The sequence below is a fragment of the Myxine glutinosa genome, chromosome 8 (genome assembly GCF_964187855.1).
Source record: "Myxine glutinosa chromosome 8, kmMyxGlut1.1, whole genome shotgun sequence".
NCBI lineage: Eukaryota > Metazoa > Chordata > Myxini > Myxiniformes > Myxinidae > Myxine > Myxine glutinosa.
In genome coordinates this window covers 154,107,350-154,130,985 of record NC_136268.1, presented here as the reverse complement: position 1 = coordinate 154,130,985, position 23,636 = coordinate 154,107,350, and the positions used below count along the sequence as shown (strand labels likewise).

Below are 23,636 nucleotides of genomic sequence, written 5' to 3'. Positions count from 1 at the left end.
GTGTGTGTGTGTGTGTGTGTGTGTGTGTGTTTGTGTGTGTCTGTGTGTCTGTGTGTTTGTGTGTGTCTGTGTGTCTGTGTGTGTGTGTGTGTGTGTGTGTGTGTGTGTGTGTGTGTGTGTGTGTGTGTGTGTGTGTGTGTGTGTGTGTGTGTAAGGCTATAAGCAACACTTGTTAAATCACACAATTACTGAAGGACCATCACAGGAGACACGGACACACTTTATCTACCCAAAGTGAAACGATGAGAATATGCCCCTCACCTGGTGAAGTTTTGCCCATCCTGTCTGGTTCACCTCTGAAACACACCTGCTCCATATTGATAGGTCTAGCATCATAGTTCAAATCCTCCACGAGTGTAACCCAAATCGACACCACTTCAATCACACCGAGTCCACAGTTAGAAATAGTGGAGCAGCTTAACTTAGATATTTATAAGGATTGTGCATTTTGTGATAAAAGCAACACACTTGCCACACATAAAGACACTTATAATATGAACAGATTTGGATATTGGGCCACCTCACATTTTGCCCATGGTGGCTATAGCAGCCATTTTCCAAAATGGCCACCAGCGGTCACTTTTATTTTCTATATATGATGTACTGGGGAAGACAGTGGGTCGACCGTGGATGCTAATGTGTTTTTAAAAGTCCAAGACTGTTTAGGGAGTGCCTATTATTTCATTTGGTACCACAATAGATAACTGTAATTGAATTAGTTAGTATAAATAGGTTTGCGACACGGCATCCAGAAGCTCGAGTCGTCTGCCACAATGCTCTGCTACCATTGTTTCTGGACAGTGCTCACACAGTTGCAATGATCCGGCATTCAATGGATGTTGTGACGAAAGCCGTGCAGCATCTGAATCCTGGGCAGATACCGGTTGTTGCCTTTGATCAGCCGTTATTTGCCTTAGCCAAGCAAATTCAGTGGACGTGGCCGGAGGACTATGGCGAAGATAAGTTGGTAGTGATGTTTGGGGGACTCCACATCGAGATGGCAGCTCTGAAGACATTGGGGGACTGGCTGCAAGGGTACACAACACAAAATGACTTTGCTGGGTGAATGCCCTTGTGCAAGCTGAGATTACAACGCCAGGGACAGCTGACTCATTCCTGCGAGCAGTGCACGTCGCTCGAACAAGGAGAGTTCACCAAATCACCGCAGCAGCATTATACATCTTGCAACATCGTGCCTATGACCATTACTGTACGAGAAAAGCAGACGATGCACAAGATATCCTGAACTTCGATGATTGGTGCCGTCAGAAAGAGGACATTCCACAGTTTAAGTACTGGGCAACTGTACTGGAACTAGAGGTTTTGGTTCTGGTCTTTGTGCGTTCTCTGCGACAAGCATCATTCGCGATGTATCTTGATGCCCTGACAGAATTGGCCCCCTGGTTTCATGCTTTAGACCACACTAATTATGCCAGGTGGATCCCTGTTCACCTGAGGGACATGGCTGAACTTCCAACAAAGCACCCACATGTAGCCAGGAAATTCCAGGAAGGTAGTTTCACTGTGCAGAAGACGAAGAAAGTGTTTTCTACCATCGCAATTGACCAGGCACATGAACAAAATAATGCCTGCATCAAAGGAGATGGTGGAGCAGTTGGCCTCACTGATAACCCCAGTGCCCTGCACCGGTGGATGATTGCGGGGCCAGAAGTTGCCCGGATCATAGAAGAATTCCAACTTGAGAATGAGAACTGGAGGAGGCTAGTGGACACTCGTCATCATGACCAGACACCAAGCGTGCAGACTGCATTCACCAAAGATGTCCAATCTCTTGTCAGCGTCATGGAAGAGCTTGGCAACCCTTTTGAGAAAGAAAGTATGGATCTGGTTGTCCTTGATACAAAGGACATCGCAGCCCCCGTTGCAGTTCAGGCAGTTCAGAATGTTAAGAGGATTGGCCAAGAGCAGTTCCAGGCTTTTACCAAAGAATGTCTGGTGGAAAGAACCAAGCCTATTGATGACACCATTCATCGAAACAACCTGAAGGTGTTCATTAAGTCGGCTCCCATAAGTGTCAGCAAGGGGAAACAGCAGGTAGTCTCACTCAAGAATGACTTACAACTTTTCTCTCGGCTGTACATAAGCTGTCAGACGAGAGACGGAAACCTTGATGAATTCTTTCGACATGAGAATCAGGCATGTCCTCCGTCACTCTCTGATGGAGGAAGTCTCCACCTTGGTGCGAAAAGTGATCTACTCACATGCTTGGAAGCCATCTCTGATGTCCAGTCTGACCGTCCTGCTGCCACGAGCATAGTTCTTGATGGAGCTGTCATTGTTCAGATGCTGAAGCCAGCTGCAGCCAAGAACTTCGATGAATATGCTCAACAGATATTCATTCCATATATGTCTACAAAGCTTCAAACTGCATCTCGCCTGGACTTGGTGTGGGACAGCTAGCATGCAAATTCTCTGAAAGCAAGTGCAAGAGCAAAGCGTGGGACAAGAGTGCGAAGACGTGTGATGGCTGGAACAACCATACCGAGAAACTGGCAGAACTTTCTCAGAGTAGATAGCAACAAGGTAGATCTGTTCAATTTTCTCTCTGAAGTTCTGTATAAGTGGTTTGATAACGACAACAAACAACTGGTCATTACTAATGGGGAAGCCATTCTCAGCAAGCCAGCGCTATCAGATGTAGCATCACTCACCCCATGCAACCACGAAGAAGCAGATAGTCGCATGATGTTGCATGCAGCCCATGCAGTCAGGCGCGGCCACCATAAAATAGTGATTCGGACAGTAGACACTGACGTTGTGGTGTTGGCCGTCTCAGTAGCCCAGGGGTTTGCATCAGAAGATGAACTGTGGTTAGCATTCGGAACTGCTAAGTCTTTTCGGTACCTGGCAGCCGACGAAATAGCAGCTGTACTAGGACCAGAGAAATCACAGGCATTGCCAATGTTCCATGCCCTGACTGGATGCGATACAGTGTCGAGTTTCGCAGGGCATGGTAAGAAAAGTGCCTGGGCAATCTGGAGCGCGTTACCAGAACTCACAGCTGCACTACTAAAGCTATCTTCTGCGCCAAGTGATATACCAGAAGATGTCATGTGCACCATCGAAAGGTTTGTTATCCTGCTCTACGACAGAACCAGTACATGCATGGACATTGACAAGGCAAGAAAGAAACTCTTTGCAAAGAAGAACAAAGTTCATCTGATTCCACCAACCAAGGCAGCGCTGGAGGAGCATGTCAAGAGAGCTGCCTACCAGGGAGGTCATGTATGGGGCCAGACACTGGTATCAGCACCAGACCTACCTCCACCGACCAGCTGGGGCTGGGTCAAGACTGAGGGTGGGATGTACGAGCCATATTGGACAAAACTACCTGAGACGGCCAACACCTGTTATGAGCTAATCGCATGCAAGTGCAAGAAAGGTTGTGTGAGCCGATGCAAATGCAAAAAGGCTGCACTTGAATGCACTGCTCTGTGTTTGTGTGAAAGGGAGTGCTCACAAAATTGAGTTCCTGGGAATTGCGACAGCAACTTTGGCGGTATATCTGCAGAAGAAACAGACTTTGACAGTGTAGCGGTTACCACTGGATGCACACAATCGCCTTGCACCGGCCAGAACACGGCCAGACGCGCCTCTCCCGGGCATGCCCGGACTCACTGTTCCCGGGCACGCCCGAACCTCCCGGGCACGCCCGGTCTCGTCTTTCCCGGGCATGCCCGCTCTCGCCTTTCCAGGGCTCGCCCAGAGCATCCGGGCATGCCCGCTATCGCCTTTCCAGGGCTCGTCCAGAGCGCCCGGGCACGCCCAGCCTCGACTTGCCAGGCCGCAGCCAAACACGCCCGGGCAGGTCCAGACTCGCCTTTCCAAGGCTCGCCCTTGACACCCGGGCATGCCCGGTATAGCTTTTGCCGGGCAAACTTCCCGACATAAATGTGTATATATATTGCTGCCCGATAAACGGGCTTGTCAGAATACCTGAGCTGTTTTGTTTCAATAAAGCAACTCGGACGAATTCCGTCTTTGGTCGCGTCAATTCTTTCGACTCGCGTTGGAGCGCAGTTCCTTCAACAGAAACGTTTCATCTGATAAATGTTACAAATATCCATCAGTTTGTTCCTCAACATGCAATTGCTTTAGTTACTAGTATGTCATGGCTATGTTTATGTTTATGTATGATCCTTTCAATTTTAACAATCTATATATATAAAACACAGTTTGTGTGTGTGTGTGTGTGTGTGTGTGTGTGTGTGTGTGTGTGTGTGTGTGTGTGTGTGTGTGTGTGTAATGTTACCGATAGACTCCTAAACGGAGAGGCTTACGTGCTTGATATTTGGCATAGACATGGCCATTGAGCCTGGGACGAACATGGCCGAACTCAAAATATTTGACGATCCATATTTTTTATTCATATTTACCTCAGCGCATTTCAGCACACGGAATCAATGGAATCAGAGCAGGTGGGCGCTGATTCGCTCAGAGCGATCACGTGATGACGCTATGACGCTATGAACGCTATGACGCTATGACGCTATGACGCTATGAAAAAAAAATCGCTATGACGCTATGACGCTATGAAAAAAAAAATCGCTCGCTTTACCAAGGGGATCGCGCTCCCCTCCCCTTCCCCCTCCCCCTCCCCTCCCCCGTCCGGCAATGCCGGGTACTTCTGCTAGTGACTGATATTTCATTTATAACAATGACAATGTTGAACTATACAACAATATTGCTTGTAACCTCAGAAATCATAAAATATATGCATAATAATGAGACATCTTCTACAGATTGTTTGTTGTCATTTTATCCAATAACTATTATAACAATCATGTAAGTGCCCCTAATTACTTGACAATCACTTTGCACAATAATGCAAAAGCTTAGAATGCCAAATATACTCAATTGTTGTCAGCGAGTTCCTCTGATATTGGCAGGTCTGCACTTTGGCAGGTCTGCACACACAGAATTCCCGACTTTAGTTCCGATTAATTAGCATAAGCGCCATTTTGGAAATTGGCAACCATTGGTGCCCAGGCCCAAATTTGAGATGGCCCAATATCTATATCTGTTTGTAATATGTCAGTCTACATGTGTACCAATTTTGGTGCTTTTATCACAATTTGCACAATGGTTTTGCTAAGCTGCTCCACTAGAATGGAGTGATGAGTAGATCACCTGGTACCTTCTCATGAGCCGTATCTCAGGTGTCATGATTGAAAACCTTTTCATGAACCGGACAGCGGAAGCACCCCGAGGCAGAGCATCCATCCTAACAAGGTTTCGGTGCAATCGGACCTGGAAATAGAATGTTTCCTTTACTAAGGATGTAAATCCAGGCATTGGTCAGATGATCCCAATGGAGTGCCCATCAGGAGATTGACGGTATGCTGACAACAGACCGCCAGGTGGACGCACCAGGTAAGGGATCGAATGGTATAAAATGGCTCTCCGTACCGCATATGATCAGAGCTTCCATGTACCAGACATCGGCTCATTCAAAAACAAGTCGCCATGATGTTGAGTTGACAAAAAAAGGGAAGGTCAACATTTCCAGATGACCAGCTGTATGTAAAGATCCCGGGATGTCTCCATGGTTTCATTTCTGTTTGGAAGTCTGGAAGCGGAGCAGAAACAGATCCATGGAATGAGTCCGCTAACGTAACCCGGGAACAGAAATTTCCAGGCCAAGTGCGAACAGACATCTGCTTCAAATCTCCGAGAAACGGTTCGCTCGCCGTCGGGATCAGCAGACGTGCGTGACACGTACACGTACACGGACACGTACACGTACACGGACACGTACACGTACACGGACACGTACACGTACACGGACACGTACACGTACACGAGCCGCTTCCTTCCATCTGATGCTCAGTACAAGCAGCTTCTGTTCTGCAGTTCATTTATCGGTGTGCGCGAGGGAAACTGGTGTGCGGTGACCAATCAAATCACACTCAAACTTCGGAGTACCATCACACACAATGCCCAGTAGCTTGATGCTGTAGGCCTCGCTCACACAGACACACACACACACACACACACACACACACAGACATACACACAGACATACACAAACACAGACATACACAAACACACACACACAGACATACACACAGACACACACACACACACACACACACACACACTCACAGACATACACACACACACACACACACACACACATACAAACACACACAGACACACACACACACACACACACACACACACACACACACACACACATATATATAAACACACACATATAAACACACAAACACACACAGACACACACACACACACACATACAAACAAACACACACAGACACACACACACACACACACACACACACACACACATATATAAACACACACATATAAACACACAAACACACACAAACACACACAGACATACACACACACACACACACACACTCACAGACAAACACACACACACACACACACACATATAAACACACACATATAAACACACAAACACACACACAAACACACACAGACAGACACACACACACACACAGACACACACACACACACACATATATATAAACACACATATAAACACACAAACACACACACACATATAAACACACAAACACACACACACACAGACACACACACACACACACACATATATAAACACACATATAAACACACACACACACACATATAAACACACAAACACACACAAACACACACACACACACACACACACACATATATAAACACACATATAAACACACAAACACACACACACAGACACACACACACACACACATATAAACACACATATAAACACACACACACACACACACATATAAACACACAAACACACACACAAACACACACAGACACACACACACACACACACACACACACACACATATAAACACACACATATAAACACACAAACACACACACAAACACACACACACACACAGAGACACACACACACACACACACAGACACACACACACACACATATATAAACACACATATAAACACACAAACACACACAGACATACACACACACACACACACACACACACACACACACACACACACACACACACACACACACACATATAAACACACATATAAACACACAAACACACACACAAACACACACACACAGGAATTGTGGTTATGAACACATGCCACACCAGGTGTGTGTTCCATGACCAATCAGCTTGTAAAGCACTCGCCAGGTGGCTCGCCTGATTTGAAGCACTCCAACAAAGGGGTTGAGAATGAATGATTGGCTCGGCAAGAGAGAGCAAAGTGATTGGTAATGGAACATTGGGACACCGCAGCCCTGTACCTGCTGCAAACGTCCGGCCTGACCAATAGGGGGCTGGCATTGTGTGGCTAACCTTGTTCCGGCATCTTTTACAGTTAACGGTTTTTAAAAAAGATATGAAAGTTTAAATTAACCTTCGGATTGGTTGCAGTCTGTAAAAGACACAAAACCACCCGTTGCTAAATGCAGTGTCAGCTGCTACACTGCTAATCTGCACTTTCGGCCTACATGGCTTCAGCAGCCCCCACCCTACCCCCCAGACACGTGCATTGAATTCCTTTACAAGGGGGGGCTGAAATTGAAGGCCCAATCCCGTTTGATGACTGATGCTGCGGTTTGCCGTGTAACAGCTGACACGGAATTTAGTGGGTGGTTCCGTCTTCCACAGTCTCTGCTACTGAGCTGGAAATTCCATTTGAACATATACATTATGGCCACGTGTAGTTTTAAATAACTTGTATTAAGTGTGTATTTATCTTGTATCACATGTGTATTTTAGTCAAGGAGTTGATGTGCAATGTTCTCCCCAAACAATGGTCTGGTGGTACCTTGTCGAGTACATCTCTGGGGTATGGCAGCCTCCATCCCCTTCCCCATCTCCACCCTCCATCCCCTTCCTCATCTCCACTCTCCATCCCCTTCCTCATCTCCACTGTCTATCCCCTTCCTCATCTCCACTCTCCATCCCCTTCCTCATCTCCACTCTCCATCCCCTTCATCATCTCCACTCTCCATCCCATTCCTCATCTCCACTCTCCATCCCCTTCCTCATCTCCACTCTCCATCCCCTTCCTCATCTCCACTCTCCATCCCCTTCATCATCTCCACTCTCCATCCCATTCCTCATCTCCACTCTCCATCCCCTTCCTCATCTCCACTCTCCATCCCCTTCATCATCTCCACTCTCCATCCCCTTCCTAATCTCCACTCTCCATCCCCTTAATCATCTCCACTCTCCATCCCCTTCCTCATCTCCACTCTCCATCCCCTTCCTCATCTCCACTGTCTATCCCCTTCCTCATCTCTACTCTCCATCCCCTTCCTCATCTCCACTCTCCATCCCCTTCATCATCTCCACTCTCCATCCCATTCCTCATCTCCACTCTCCATCCCCTTCCTCATCTCCACTCTCCATCCCCTTCATCATCTCCACTCTCCATCCCCTTCATCATCTCCACTCTCCATCCCCTTCCTCATCTCCACTCTCCATCCCCTTCATCATCTCCACTCTCCATCCCCTTCCTCATCTCCACTCTCCATCCCCTTCCTCATCTCCACTCTCCATCCCCTTCCTAATCTCCACTCTCCATCCCCTTCCTCATCTCCACTCTCCATCCCCTTCATCATCTCCATCCTCCATCCCCTTCCACATCTCCACCCTCCATCCCCTTCTTCATCTCCACTCTCCATCCCCTTCCTCATCTCCACTCTTCATCCCCTTCCTCATCTCCACCCTCCATCCCTTCCTCATCTCCACTCTCCATCCCCTTCATCATCTCCACTCTCCATCCCCTTCCTCATCTCCACCCTCCATCCCCTTCCTCATCTCCACTGTCTATCCCCTTCCTCATCTCCACTCTCCATCCCCTTCCTCATCTCCACTCTCCATCCCCTTCATCATCTCCACTCTCCATCCCATTCCTCATCTCCACTCTCCATCCCCTTCCTCATCTCCACTCTCCATCCCCTTCATCATCTCCACTCTCCATCCCCTTCCTCATCTCCACTCTCCATCCCCTTCATCATCTCCACTCTCCATCCCCTTCCTTATCTCCACTCTCCATCCCCTTCCTCATCTCCACTCTCCATCCCCTTCATCATCTCCACTCTCCATCCTCTTCCTCATCTCCACCCTCCATCCTCTTCCTCATCTCCACCCTCCATCCCCTTCCTCATCTCCACCCTCCATCCCCTTCCTCATCTCCATCCTCCATCCCCTTCCTCATCTCCACCCTGCAGATAGTGGGACCCAAAAACTTGGGCGACAGAACTTCTTGTAGAGGATTGTTCAGAAAGTAGATGGGAGGGTTGTCCAGTCGATCTTTTCGGAGAGACAAAGTAAGAGTGTGAGATTTGTCAGGATTGAAAGACATGTTCCACTTGTTTGACCAGTCTGTGATTTTGTCCAGGTCTGCAGAGAGTGAGGAGGCTGCAGATTGCCGATCTGAGGGAAGAGGAATGGAGCGGCAGAGAGTGGAGTCATCAGGAAAAAGATAGAGAGGATTTTCAAGAGAGTCGGAGAGATCATTGATGAAGACCAACTCATCTACCATGTTTTGTCATAAGTCGTCCAGAACTTTTTGAAATATCATGCTACATATCGTTTTTGACCCCATCTGATATATATATATATATATATATAGAGTGTATATATAGAGTGAAATATATATATAGAGTGATGTGTGACACACACATGATGTGTGTGAAAGAAGTATGAATGAGCTTAACTTAGAGACTGCTTTGAAGATTTGGGAATGGAAAAGAAAACGGTTTAAAGTTTCACAATTACCTTCAGACTGCATTGCCAAGACAAACTATAGGTCAACTAGAACGCCACTCTGCAGAGCGCATACTCCCGCCGTGGGTTTAGTTGGAATAATACCTTTTGTTTAACATCCCCTCTCCCCAAAACAATAAATGAAAAAGAAAGTAGGCCCTAACTGTCAGATAATTTATATTGAAATATCTCGGAATTAGAGGAGAAAAACATCATTTAAGAATAAGAATGAAAGCTTTAATGCAGTAAAACAGAAAAAAAAATTCCCCAAAAAAATTCCCAAAAAAATTCCTGGATCGGGAATAATATCCTGAGCTTCACCAAAAACTAATCAATTCTTCCTTATCCCAAGGGCAATCATCCCACCAACTTTCATCCAAATCCGTTCAGAACTTTTCCAGATATCTTGTTCACAAACACACGAACACACACACACACACGGACGGACACGATCGAATGCGTTACTCCCTGGCGGGAGTAACAACCCTTCGGCCATTATTATATCATGACTATTTATTATGTTCTATCTGTTCCACTAGTGTCACCCTTCTGGCCTCATTGCTTGGATTTCATTTCCATCAAGCTTGTATATAAGGTGCAGGGATGTGATTAGCAATCCTTATGTACTTCCACCATGGAGTTTTCCTTATGGAGTATTGCCGAATCCAATCACCTGGAAAGGTTGCGAAGTTGGTCATGACTGATGTAGACATCTTCAACGACATAACTGGCTTGGATAGCTTCACTGTTCACAACAATTAAAGGTTATAATATTCAACTATAATTATAATATTACAGTAATATTCAACAAAAGTGTGTTTTGTTTGGTTGAAAAAATTACCAAAATAAGGATGCACTTACTTTGTGCAATCTCAAAGATGTATTTCCCAGGGTCTTCACTATTCGTATCATGGATAATGATGCGACTTCCGCTCAGATTTACGAAGCCCTATGGGAGAAGTAGCACAGGATGTGATGTAATGTTGGTAATTTTGTAGTTCACTATTATTTTCCTGAACCTCATTGACAGCAACTAATGCACGCGCACACAGACACAGACAGACAGACACCAACAGACACACACCCACAGACACACAAAGCAGACAGACAGACAGACACACACACAGACACATGGACACATGGACACATGGATACACTCCCCAACATTTTGCACAACAGCTGGAAAAATTCCACAAGTGAGATTCTGCATCGTGTGAAAGTTCTCCAATTGTATCATCAAATATAAAATAATAACCAAATGCATAATTTGCATAATTTGCATAATTTGCAACATTTGCAATGTTCAACTCCTTGAGATAAAAAGAAACATTTTGTGCATTAAAAAAAAATCACAGAAAGTCGATGTCATGAAAAATGAATACATAATGTTTTTTGCAATTACAACTAATCAGCACAAGATTCATCTCACTGAGGCTACCATGATAATTCTACCACCCGGTATTAGGTTATTAGCCCCCGTTGGACTTATGGATTGGGTCTCATCCGTCTGTGCGTCCGCAACCACATCTCGGAGATGTATGGACCGATTTTGGTCATACCGGTACTCGGCCGCTACACCTGTTTCTTAGTCGCTTTGCACACGCTGCCGTGTTACTTCGGAGCCGCACGTTTATATAGGAAGAGTTCGTCAGGAGTCGATCTACTCTCTCCTGGTACGTACAATTTCAACAAAAGCCACATCACTGTTCATATCGGTAAATATTATTCCATCGTTTGGAAAAACTGGAAAAGTTGGAAAAACAATATAGCCAATTTTACTCCAGGGGGTCCGAGGAATACCCACCCAAAATATCGTTGCGATCGGTTCAGCTGTTTTTGCGGTACCTTCGAACGGACGGACGGACGGACATTTGGTGAATTATAGTAAGATATTGGCCACAGATACAAAACGAGAATACATCTGAAAATGCAAAACCCGTCCGCGTCCGTTTGCATTCAGATGTCTTCTTCTTTTTCTTCTTCTTCTTCTTCCGTATGCTCAAAATAATGAAGACGGTTTGAAAAAGAAATACAAAATGAAAATTGATGATTTTATGCAGCCTTGAACTTTGAGCTTTGATGTAAAAAAAAAAAAAATCAGCTTCTAGCTTTTGATTGGTGAACCAATTATGTGACCCGATATACAATTACAAATTCTTCAAATTTCAGGTCAATTGGACTAAAATGGACGATTTTATGCAACCTTGACCTTTGACCTTTCAATCTAAAAAAAAGAAAATAATCGACGCCTACCTTTTGATTAGTGAACCAATTCATAACCCGATTTGCAAATTCTTTAAATTTCAGGTCAATCGGATAAAATTGGGGCTTTTACGCAACCTTGACCTTTGACCTTTTGATCTAAAAAAAACAATGCGCTTGTAGCTTTTGATTGGTGAACCAACTCAGTGACCCAATATGCAAATTCTTAAAATTTCAGGTCAATTGGATTAAAATTGACAATTTTATGTGATGCTGACCTTTGACCTTTTCACCAAATTTTGATTAATTTGCCTTCTCCATATTCTCATAATAAAAGTTTGTTGAAAATTTTATGACGAAACTGAAATGGTAAATTAAAATTTCAGGTCAATTGGATGAAAATTGATTATTTTATGTGATGCTGACCTTTGACCTTTTGACCTTTTGATAAAATTATTAATTTGCCTGGTCCGTATTATCATAGTAAAGGTTAATCTCATAATGTAAGATAAAAGTTGATATAACAAATATCATAATACAAGTTGAAAACGGATTCAGATGAAACTAGGTGAAGAGGTTGGGTGTGCGAGATGGACGAATTGATTCGATTTTGGTGAAGATCCGAATTCGGATCTGGATACGAGAATTTTTAAAGTGATTCTTCACCATTGAGTGATAGGGCCAAAACAATATCTAGCAAGATATTTCAAAAAGTTGTGGACGGATTTTGACGAAACTTGGTGGACAGGTTATGTGTGTGACAAGGAAGAATCGATTCGATTTTGGTGAAGATTTGAATATGGATTCGGATATAAGAATTGTTTAATTTTTTCAGTGATTCTTCACCATTGAGTGATAGGGCCAAAACAATATCTAGCAAGATATTTCAAAAAGTTGTGGACGGATTTTGACGAAACGTGGTGGACAGGTTATGTGTGTGACAAGGAAGAATCGATTCGATTTTGGTGAAGATCTGAATATGGATTCGGATACGAGAATTTTTTAATTTTTAAAAGTGATTCTTCACCATTGAGTGATAGGGCCAAAATCTATATATAGCATGATATCTCCAAACGCTGAGGACGGATTTGGACGAAACTTGGTGGATGAGTTGGGTCGGCGACGAGAACAAGCCGATTCGATTTTCGTTCAGGTTCGAATCCAGAACCGGCCAATCAGTGGGATACAACACGTAAACTGTTCAGCCTGGCGGAGGTATGTTCTGTACCAAGTGATATTCATATATTAACCGAAGCATTTCAACCTTTCAAATGAATTTCTTTTGTTTTGATTGATTCACCAATGCAAATAGATAATTTATTTGTTTTTCTGTCTCTATAACTCATCTAATTCTAATTTATACTATAATCTAATTTAATCTTATATAATCTAATTATATAAGTGATTATAATATAATCTAATTTATACCCTCATCCACGCCTTCATCACCTCCCGTCTGGACTACTGCAATAGCCTCCTCTATGGTTCACCCTCAACAATCACCAATAAACTCCAATACATTCAGAACTCCGCTGCCCGTCTACTCACCCATTCCCGGACCCGTGACCACATCACCCCCGTCCTTTACAAGCTTCACTGGCTCCCCATCTCCCAGAGAATCCAGTACAAAATCCTCCTCTTGACCTACAAAGCCCTCCATAACCTGGCCCCATCCTACCTGGCTGACCTCCTCTCCAGACACACTCCCACCCGCAACCTCCGCTCTGCTGGTACCAACCTCCTGACTCCCCCCATCTGGACCAAATTCAGATCCTGGGGGGACAGGGCCTTCTCCATCGCTGCTCCCACCCTCTGGAACTCACTACCTCACACCATCAGAGACTCCTCCTCACTCACCACATTCAAAACATCACTCAAGGCCCACCTGTTCAGCACTGCATTCAACATTCAACCCACAGCATTTAACCCCTGACTATCACTTCTCCTTCTCCCTCCTTTTGCTTTAAATATTTCCCTATTGATTCTTGTCTTTTTGCAATTGTTGTTTCCATGTTTTGTTATGCATTATGTTTTGCACTCTGTCAAAGCGCCTTTCGGCTTCATGAAAAGCGCTATACAAAATAAATGAATTATTATTATTATTATTATAATGTATTTGTTACTATGTGAAATTATTTACATTGTAAACTTGACATTAATAGTCCTTGGGCTACAGTCATGTACATTTTTTCTTTTTTTTTACTTGTATATTCTAATAAAACCGAATTGATTGATTGATAAGATAAGTTCTAGTTTCCCTTTTTGATAAGCCGACACTGCCGGTCTACTTTATGTTTGCTGCCTACTTGACCCTCTATTTGTCCCATGCCCTGTAACATATACCCTTTTGCTCTTACCAGGTAGGAATCCATTGTGTTCTCGAGGTCACAAAAAAAAAACAATAATCGATGTCCTCAAGCTTTCAACTACTGCTTAAGCACCATAACAACTTCATGAGTTTTCTATGAAGATTTATCTGTGATGCTCACCTGCTCTTTGCTTTCATTTTCATCTTTGTAGTAGTACAGCGTAAGACGACGCAGCACAAACCAGCGTAGCTGCCAGGCCTTGACGAAGCTCCCGCTCTGCCTCTTAAGCCAACCCTGGTGCGCCATTACATCACCTGTGGACTGACTTCGTGTGCTGCGTGGTATCGGAGGTCCCAGGTCTCCCATGAGGCTTAAGGATCTCACTGTGGGGGAAATAAATTCAAAATCAGTGGACACTCACCTATGAACAGCATAAGTTATCAGCAAAGCTGGAAGTTTCTTTCATTGTTGCTCTCCCTTTCATTTCCTTTTACATTCTTCTTCATCTGCACTTCATCTACACTTCATCTTCATCTTCCTTCACCAAGGAACGATCCAATAGACGAGAAGAGACACAGGCGCAAGCAAGAAAAAGCAGCTCGCATGGGAAGATGTTGCAAAAAAGATGGCGGCCCATTTTGAGCGTGCCCATTCCTCTGCCAGGGACCTCTGAGAACTCTGGAGGAGGATGAAGATGAAGGCAAAGGCACACACATTTGCTATTGTCGTATACCTCTCCAGAGGATTGCATCTATCCTCGAAGATTCTTAATGCACATCAGAGAACTACCCGATTCCTATCATCCTCTGCCTCCTCCTGAACCTCCATTGCTTTGGAAATTTACATTTAAATAAGGAATTTAGGATGCAACAGAATATAACTCTGTACATGTCGCATCTGCTCTATATTCATCTCTTATCATGAACTAGTAAACAAAAACTAACCTTAAAACAAGAAAAAGAGCAATCAGAGATTGCAAACCCCCACCAGGATGTATTTTCAGTGGTTTTTAAGGCTTTTGGGTTAAAAGAAATATGGCGGCCGAACCACGTGATCGATGACGTCATCATTATGTTTTTTCTCCACTAATTTATTCCTAGATTATGCTCAAGAAATTTCATCTTGATCGGATGACGTTTTGTACTTGTCTAATTATGACGGCATAATGGAGCACCTATGACATTATCCCAGCTCTCCCATGAGGTGCAAAAACCCATGAGGTGCCCTATGACATGAGGTGCCAAACACCATGAGATGCCAAACCCATGAGGTGCCAAACACAATGGCACCTATGACATTATCATTCACAGATGTTATTCCACATGGAGAGTTCTTTACAATGAGCCATGTCTCATCTCAGTTTTCTCATTTTTTTCTATTCAGCATTTTCGGAGATATAGAGGTGCAAAGTTTTTCAGTTTTTCCAAGATGGCAACCGAACCACGTGACCGATGACGTCATCATCATTTTTTTTTTCTCCACCAATTTATGCGTACATGATGCTCAAGAAATTTCATCTTGATAGGATGAAGTTTTGTACCTGTCGAATTATGATGTCATAATGGAGGCACCAATGACATCATCATTAACATATTTTATTCCCCATGGAGAGTTCTTTACAATGAGCCATGCCTCAATTTTTCTATTCAGCAGTTTCGGAGATATAGAGGTGCAAAGTTTTTTGGTTTTTCAAAGATGGCGGCCGAACCACGTGACCTATGACGCCTCATGTGATTTCTCCCAGGCATGGATATGAGTGTGTAATGCCCCTGAGTCTCTTATTATTATTATTATTATTATTATTTTTGGTATACAGGATCGAGGCTCGTGAAAGAGCTAACATTAATCACACAAAAAGTCAAACCGACACATAAAACACAAAAAATAAGGGGAGCGGTAGACAAGATGGGGAGAGAGGGGGAAGGACACAAACACAACATTTGAGAGCAGGGACATTTTTTGGGGGGAGGTGGGAGAGGTTTAAAACATATGAACACTGCAAGGACTTCCAGGAAAGAAGTTGGAATTTCAAAAAAAGTGTAGCTGGGGTGAATTAGCGGGGGTAGAAAAGATCAAGGTTTTGGATGGGGGAAGATAAGAGATGGTGGTGAACAGCTGTTTTAAAGACCTGGAGGGAGGAGTGGGATTGAAGGGAGTGGGATTGAAGGGAGTGGGGGAGTTTGTTCCAGAGGTGGGAGAAAAGGGGAATGAAAGAGTGAAGGTGAGCAGAGAGCCACGATTTTGGCAGTTTAACCATAAGAGGGTTGCAGGCAGATCTTGTGCGACCTGTAGGAATATTGGGGGGACAGAGCCCAGAGAGAGCTGGGGGAGCAAGGCCGGAGAGGAGTCGGGAGAAGACAGAAAGACCACCAACCTGCCTGCGGTGAGTGAGTGAAACCTTAAAACTGCGGAAAAAGTGAAACCTCTTACGGAACAATTGTGACCTTTATTTGACGCATAATCGCATTGTTAATGATTGCTAGTATTCCATAATACTCGCATGAGGGAAATTCCGAAAAAGGTGGACGTATTCATATGCACTTACACATGGGCGGTGTATAGGTTAACATCCGCTGGTGCACATGTCCACCAGAAGTAAAAAATATTACAATCATTCACCCAGTTCTGTCAACTTGTAGAAAACTTCTGGTGACATTCATGATCAGATTTCTCCAAGTATACCGATCCTGCACTGCTTCCCGAAGATGTGGAAGAGACATCTTGATTGCATCCTTTATCCATCCATCCAGAAACATACACGATCTGCCTCTTCTTCCGGCACTGGCGTCACTAGGGGGGTGCGGGGGGGTGCGGACCGCACCGGGTGACACTATCAGAGGGGGTGAGACCAAATTTTTGCAGTGTCAAGGATTTCCGATCTTGCGATATTATCAATTGTAAGTGAGTTGGCGAAAGGCATTGATTTCGATCAAGCGATTCACAAGTTCGCAGCTTTGAAGGCCAGGAAAGGGAAGTTCTGGATTAGTCGAGATGTTCACCAAGTGCTGAAATGCTGTGTATTTGTTCCTGTTTATTTTTATGGTATTATTTAATTTATGAGTATATTTCCATATGCATTTGTCTACAAGTTCTACATTATTTGGGCCGTTATTGATTATATAAATATATATAACCACCTTTAGAGGCCATTTTTCCCCACAAAAAGGGGTTGGCCTTTTTCGGGAACCGTGGTTGTTGTTGTTTTTTTGGTCCCCTTTTTGAAGCAATGTTTTACGGCCGGATGCCCTTCCTGACGCCAACCCTGTTTGCCGCCTTTAACGACAAACAGGGAATTACCAGTGAACCGGTACTCAATTAGCCGACCTCGGAAGGATGACAGGCTGAGTCAACCCCCCTGGCGTTAATTCAGCGATCGACCGGGATTCGAACTTCGAACCCAGGATCCTTGGTATCCTAAGCCGGCACCCTAGCCGCTAGCCCAACACCAATATTGCATAATATTGATTATGCAAACCAAATCCATTAATGTATCTCATGTAACAATAAAGTTTAACGTTAAAATCGACATAATTTTGATGCAGTTCTTAAACATTTTTACTTTGAATTCTATTGTTTTGTGACCGAATTTTCACTTTAACCACATGAAACGATGTAAATGTAAATACATTTAGGCTGTGCGTATGATATTGTAATTTTAATTCTGCTAGTTGTTTATGTCACTACTATTGCCATTACATTCAGTGATGTACGGGAATTACGATTTACGAGTAACATCAGTACAAAAACATTACTAAGGATTCTGTATGGTCTGGTACGGGAGGAGGTCCGTGTCGTCAGGTTCACGATGTTTTTTCGTTCAAAATTTTTGGAGATTAGCAAAACTATACATTTCTGTAATATTCAGAGCATGAGGAATCCAAACATTAATGTTTACATTTGCGTCGACACCTTTGCGAAAATGACACTCAGGACAGAGATGAAGATCCGTAAAAGCATATTCCTGAACGGTATAGACCCAGGGCCGGCGCTACCACGAGGCCAACTAGGCAGCGGCCTGGGGCGCAGACATCAGAGGGGCGCATTACTGAACTTGTAGCAATAGCTCGAAGACTTCCAAAGTCTATGCTGCCACAAGAAGTACTTCTCTTCATACTACAACAAAACTCCTGGATAATGTGCCAAATGTTTCCGTTGCTTTAAGGATCCTTCTCACACTTCCAGTATCAGTGGCAAGTGGTGAACGTAGTTTCTCAAAGCTCAAACTTATAAAAACTTACATACGCTCTACAATGTTGGAAAAGAGACGAGTTGGCTTGACAACGATATCACTTGGACATGCCCAGGCATCAGCACTCGATCTGGTTGACTTTGTGACAAAATTTGCAAAGGAAAAGGCACGAAAAGTGAGATGTTGATGTGTCTGAAATTGAAACTTTTATGCGACGTTTTTAACTCTGTTTGTCTGTTTTTTTGTTTGTTTCTCTGTCTGACTAAGCGAAATATTGTGGTGACATGACGGGTTGGTTACGCCAAGTATCCTTAAATGGTATATACCTGTATACTTAAAGGTGTGTGAAGTAAAAGGTTTGAATGTTGTGTTGCCAATGGCTGAGGTATGCATTATACCGAGTGCCCTTTAGTTCAAAATGATTTGTGTGGCAAAATATTTTCTTTTGTATTTGCGAAAGATAATCAAAGATTGATGATTTAAAATTTTGATTTTGCATATCTAAAACTTATTGCTCAAACCAAAAACTGTTTTGTTTGTCTGTAATTTCCATTCACACACTCATAAAGGGACCACTCTCTTTATTTTGCATTGCAAGCCACATGTGGTGTCATATTTTTTTAAGTGAAAGCCCATTTGCCCCAAAGCGTGGGGGTAACAGGGTAAGGGTACAGGGTAACAGGGCCACTGCCATATTAATGGATATTGCGCCTTTAATATTGGTGCTGTTGGCATCTTGCGGTACTTATTCTTGCAATTTAAAATAAATTTAGCAGTTTCAAGTTTTCTGCTTTTTATTTTTTCTACAAAACATCTTTTTAATAATCGAAGTTGGCAAAAAATTTTTTAGGGGGGGGGGGGGAGGGGATGCAAGTAGCTGGCCTTGCCTAGGGCGCAAAATAGTTTGGCGCCGGCCCTGTATAGACCTAGTAGATCCTGTGTATAGGACTTATAGTTCAATCTGAGACTAACAAAGCTGCTTTCTTGCTTTATAAACCCATACCTATAACTTCAAAGGACTTGCAATATCATGTATTATGTAATACAGTTATATCACAAATATAAAGTCAATGGTTTTCAATCACCTTTGTTTGTTGCTTTTCTATAATCCTGAGCACTATTTTGAGGCCTTTATTGGATTCCTTGACCCAGAAAACATAGGATTAGCATATTTAATTAAGTTTCTAGGTTGACTGGAAGCCGAGATAGCGCTAAATATGTATTTTATGGTGGCCATTTTGAAAATACAAAATGGCGGCCATGCAGGTGTCTGTGCAAATGCCAACATTGATTTTCGGATTCTCCATGCTCTGATGATTCCAAAAATGTATAGGTTTGCTAATCTCCCAAAATTCTGAACGAAATTATATTTGTTAACATAGTGAACCTGGCTAATGGGAGGGGGGCGGGAGGGGGGGTGACACCATGAGTTACCGCACTGGGTGACACCAACCCTAGTGACGCACTGTTCTTCCCTCAACCATATCCAACATAAAGTGTCCAAAGTATGAAAGTTTGTTGTATCATCAGCACTTCTAATGTACATGATGGTCTCATTTATTCAGGCCCTCATTTGTTTGTTATTTTTGCAGTCCATGGAACTTTCAACATTCATCACCAACATCACATTTCAAAACTCTCAAGCTTCTTTTCTTTTCTTTCTTTTTCACTCTCAGTGATTCACATCCACACATTCACATCACCCCCCCCCCCCCCCCCCCCCCCCCGCTCGATTCCAAAGCCGACACAAGACAGAGAGAGAGAGAGAGAGAGAGAGAGAGAGAGAGAGAGAGAGAGAGAGAGAGAGAGAGAGAGACAGAGAGAGAGAGAGAGAGAGAGAGCTAGTCCGCTTCTTCCTCCTCCTCTCCACGATCGCACATGAGCCAGGAACAGCCAAACCAGGGACAAAAAATGAGAGCGACCGCCCCATCCAACTTCCAGACCCATGGAGAGTCAAAAATGCGACCGTTCGTCATGCACACCAGGACCAAGAGAGAGGGAGGTACAGGGATGCATCCTCCTTTGTCCCTCGCTGACATCACTCCCCGACCAATCCTGACGTCCCATTTTTTTTAATTTTTTTTTTGGTATACAGGATCGAGGCTCGTGAAAGAGCTAACATTTATCACACAAAAAATCAAACAGACACACAAAACATATAAAAAGGGAAGCGGTAGACAAGATGGGGAGAGAAGGGGAAGCACACCAACACAACATTTGGGAGCCGGGAGATCTGTGAGAGGGAGAGGGCTTGGGGGGAGGAGGCGTGGGAAGGGGGGTGGGGTGGGAGAAGTATAAAACACAAGGACACTGCAAGGACTTCCAGGAAAGAAGTCGGTATTTCAAAGTGGATCGGGGGTGAAATTAGCGGGGGTAGAAAAGATCAAGGTTTTGGATGGGGGAAGATAAGAGATGGTGGTGAACAGCTGTTTTAAAGACCTGGAGGGTGGAGTGGGATTGAAGAGAGTGAGGGAGTTTGTTCCACAGGTGGGAGAAAAGAGGAATGAAGGAGTGAAGGTGAGCAGAGAGTCTTGATTTTGGCAGTTTCACCATAAGACGGTTGCAGGCAGATCTTGTGCGACCTGTAGGAATATTTGGGGGACAGAGCCCAGAGAGAGCTGGGGGAGCAAGGCCGGAGAGGAGTCGGTAGAAGACAGAAAGACCACCAACCTGCCTGCGGTGAGTGAGTGAAAGGCCCTCGGAGTTTGCTTCATCGCGGGAGATTCCAATGATTCTGAAAGCTTTGGTTTCAACAGCGTGAAGCCGAGCTAGGTGCGAGGCAGGAGCACCAGTCTAGAGGGATGAATAGTATTCCATTGAGCTGCAGATGAAAGCCTATATGTGGTGAGGAACTCACGTGTGCCAAGGAACGACTTTGCACGACGGAGGATGCCCAGTCGGCGACTGACTTTGGAGGCCAGCTTGGAAATGTGGTTTTCCCAGGAAAGATCATGGCAGATAGTGAGACCCAAAAGCTTGAGTGACAGAAGCCCAAAAGTTTGAGTGACAGAACTTCTTGGAGAGGATTGTTCAGAAATTGGATGGGAGGGTTGTCCAGTCGGTCTTTTCGGAGAGACATAGTAAGAGTGTGAGATTTGTCAGGATTGAAAGACATGTTCCACTTGTTTGACCAGTCTGTGATTTTGTCCAGGTCTGCAGAGAGTGAGGAGGCTGCAGACTGCCGATCTGTGGGATGAGGAATGGAGCGGCAGAGAGTGGAGTCATCAGCAAAGAGATAGAGAGGATTTTCAAGAGAGTCAGAGAGATCATTGATGAAGACCAGAAAAAGCACAGGGCCCAGAACACTGCCATGGGGAACTCCAGCCTGAACAGGATGGGGAGATGAGAGAACCCCATTCAGGGCCACACGTTGACTATGACTAGAGAGGAAGTCCGCAAGCCATGCGTGGAGATTTCCATGGATACCAAAGGAGGAGAGTTTGGTGAGCAGAGCGGGGTGCCAGACCGTATCGAAGGCACATGATATGTCAAGGGAGACGGCTCTGATTTCCTGTTTGGCATTGAAGACCTCCATCCATTGTTGATACAGCAGAAGTAGCATGTCCAGAGTAGAGTGAACTGGTCTGAATCTAAATTGATGATCAGAGATCAAGCCATTGGAGAAGAGGAAAGATTACATGATCCCATGGCTCCTTAACCAGTCACGAAGCTCGGCCGTGGTTTCTCCATTACGAGTCCTTGGAGGCGGAGTCTTGCCGTCCTTCGGGAATGTTCGGATGACGTCGTTGGTCGTGGGGCAGGGTTTACTTGCCCGATCGTAATGTCCGGTTCTACTGTCAGCATGACGGTGCAATGGCCATTGTTTGTTGTAATGTTGTTGTAATGGCAGCCCTTTTTGATGAAATAAAACATGAGGGACAAATCACAGGGCACACTGGGGATTATCCTTAAGCCCTACCTAATTAGCATAGCTCCACCCCTCGTATGGAGACACATATACGATCTTATTCTATACAGATTCCCTACTTAGTTACATCAAGGTGGGCTTCTTCTTCGCGTCACACGGTCCATACTAATTTACACAATCCCGACTTCACAAAGGTATTTCATTGCCTATCCCCACAAACGTAACAATATTATTAGTCGTTGACATTTTAAATGTTATTTTATATATTAAAAAATTATTTGGAGGGTGGCTTATGAGGGGCGAACATGGTTGTACAGTAAAGAATGAACAAATACAGACGAAACATTCACCTTGCGGTGAGACCCTCTCACAGACCTCACAATCACCACACAGATACAGGTATACCATCGCTGATCCAACCCTCAGCTACCGACCATTCCTGCCAATATCCATGGACCCCTCTGCCCCAATACATAATACACTCAAATTAAAAATTACATACTGTTTCAGCTGCCACTACCTTTCCAGGGAGACCATTCCATGCATAAACACTCTCTGAGTGAAAGACCCCTACCTTTACTACCATCTTAACTCTCCTACTCTTCATTACTTTTCTGTGGGTTCGGGTCCTGGCAGATTAGATGTCAGGTATGTATTTGAGGGGATCCGTTTTTGCTCCATTTTTATCTCACCTGGAACGAAGTTCAGGGGAGCTTATGCGGTGGCGTGTCGTCCGTCCGTCAGTCCGTAAACACTTATAACTTCTTCCCCGAAACCGCTGATGGGATTGTGACCAATTTTGGCACAAATGATATTTGTTGTGTTGTGACTAAAGTTTGTTCACGGCATATAAAAAAAAAATCGGAGTCCAAGGTGGTTTACCGGGGTCAAAGTGGATCCGAGGTTGAACCCCCCCCCCCCCCCCCCAAAAAATAGGAATTTGTTTTTTCCTCGGAAAATACACAAACTATTGCGATGAAACTTCACCACAAGCTTCACCACCCGTGATGTGTACCGAAGTTTGTTCACGGCACTAAGAAAATCAAAATCTAAGAGGGTCTACGAGGGGTCAAAGTGGGTCCAGGTTTGACCCCCCCCAAAATAGGTATTTGTTTTTTTCTCTGAAACTACACACACGATTTCAATGAAATATTACCACAACCTTCACCACCCATGCTGTACCAAATTTTGTTCACGGCATCAAAAAAAAAAGTACCCCTGTGGGAGTGTACGGGGGGGGGGGGGGGGGGGAGGGAGGGGGAGGTTGAACGAACCTTCCC

The 23,636-nt window shown here is 44.3% G+C and overlaps 1 protein-coding gene across 2 annotated transcripts in view; it reads right to left on the bottom strand.

The window, feature by feature from the left end:
* LOC137433041 (rho GTPase-activating protein 22) overlaps positions 1-23,636 on the bottom strand; it is a 103,299-nt gene that overhangs the window by 46,346 nt on the left and 33,317 nt on the right. For both annotated transcript variants that reach the window (XM_078783894.1, XM_078783893.1), the window contains exons 2-3: positions 14,480-14,682; positions 10,650-10,737 (exon numbers count right to left, since the gene is read on the bottom strand). In XM_078783894.1, the coding sequence (XP_078640020.1) occupies positions 10,650-10,737; positions 14,480-14,682 (291 nt within the window). The remainder of the gene's footprint in view (positions 1-10,649; positions 10,738-14,479; positions 14,683-23,636) is intronic.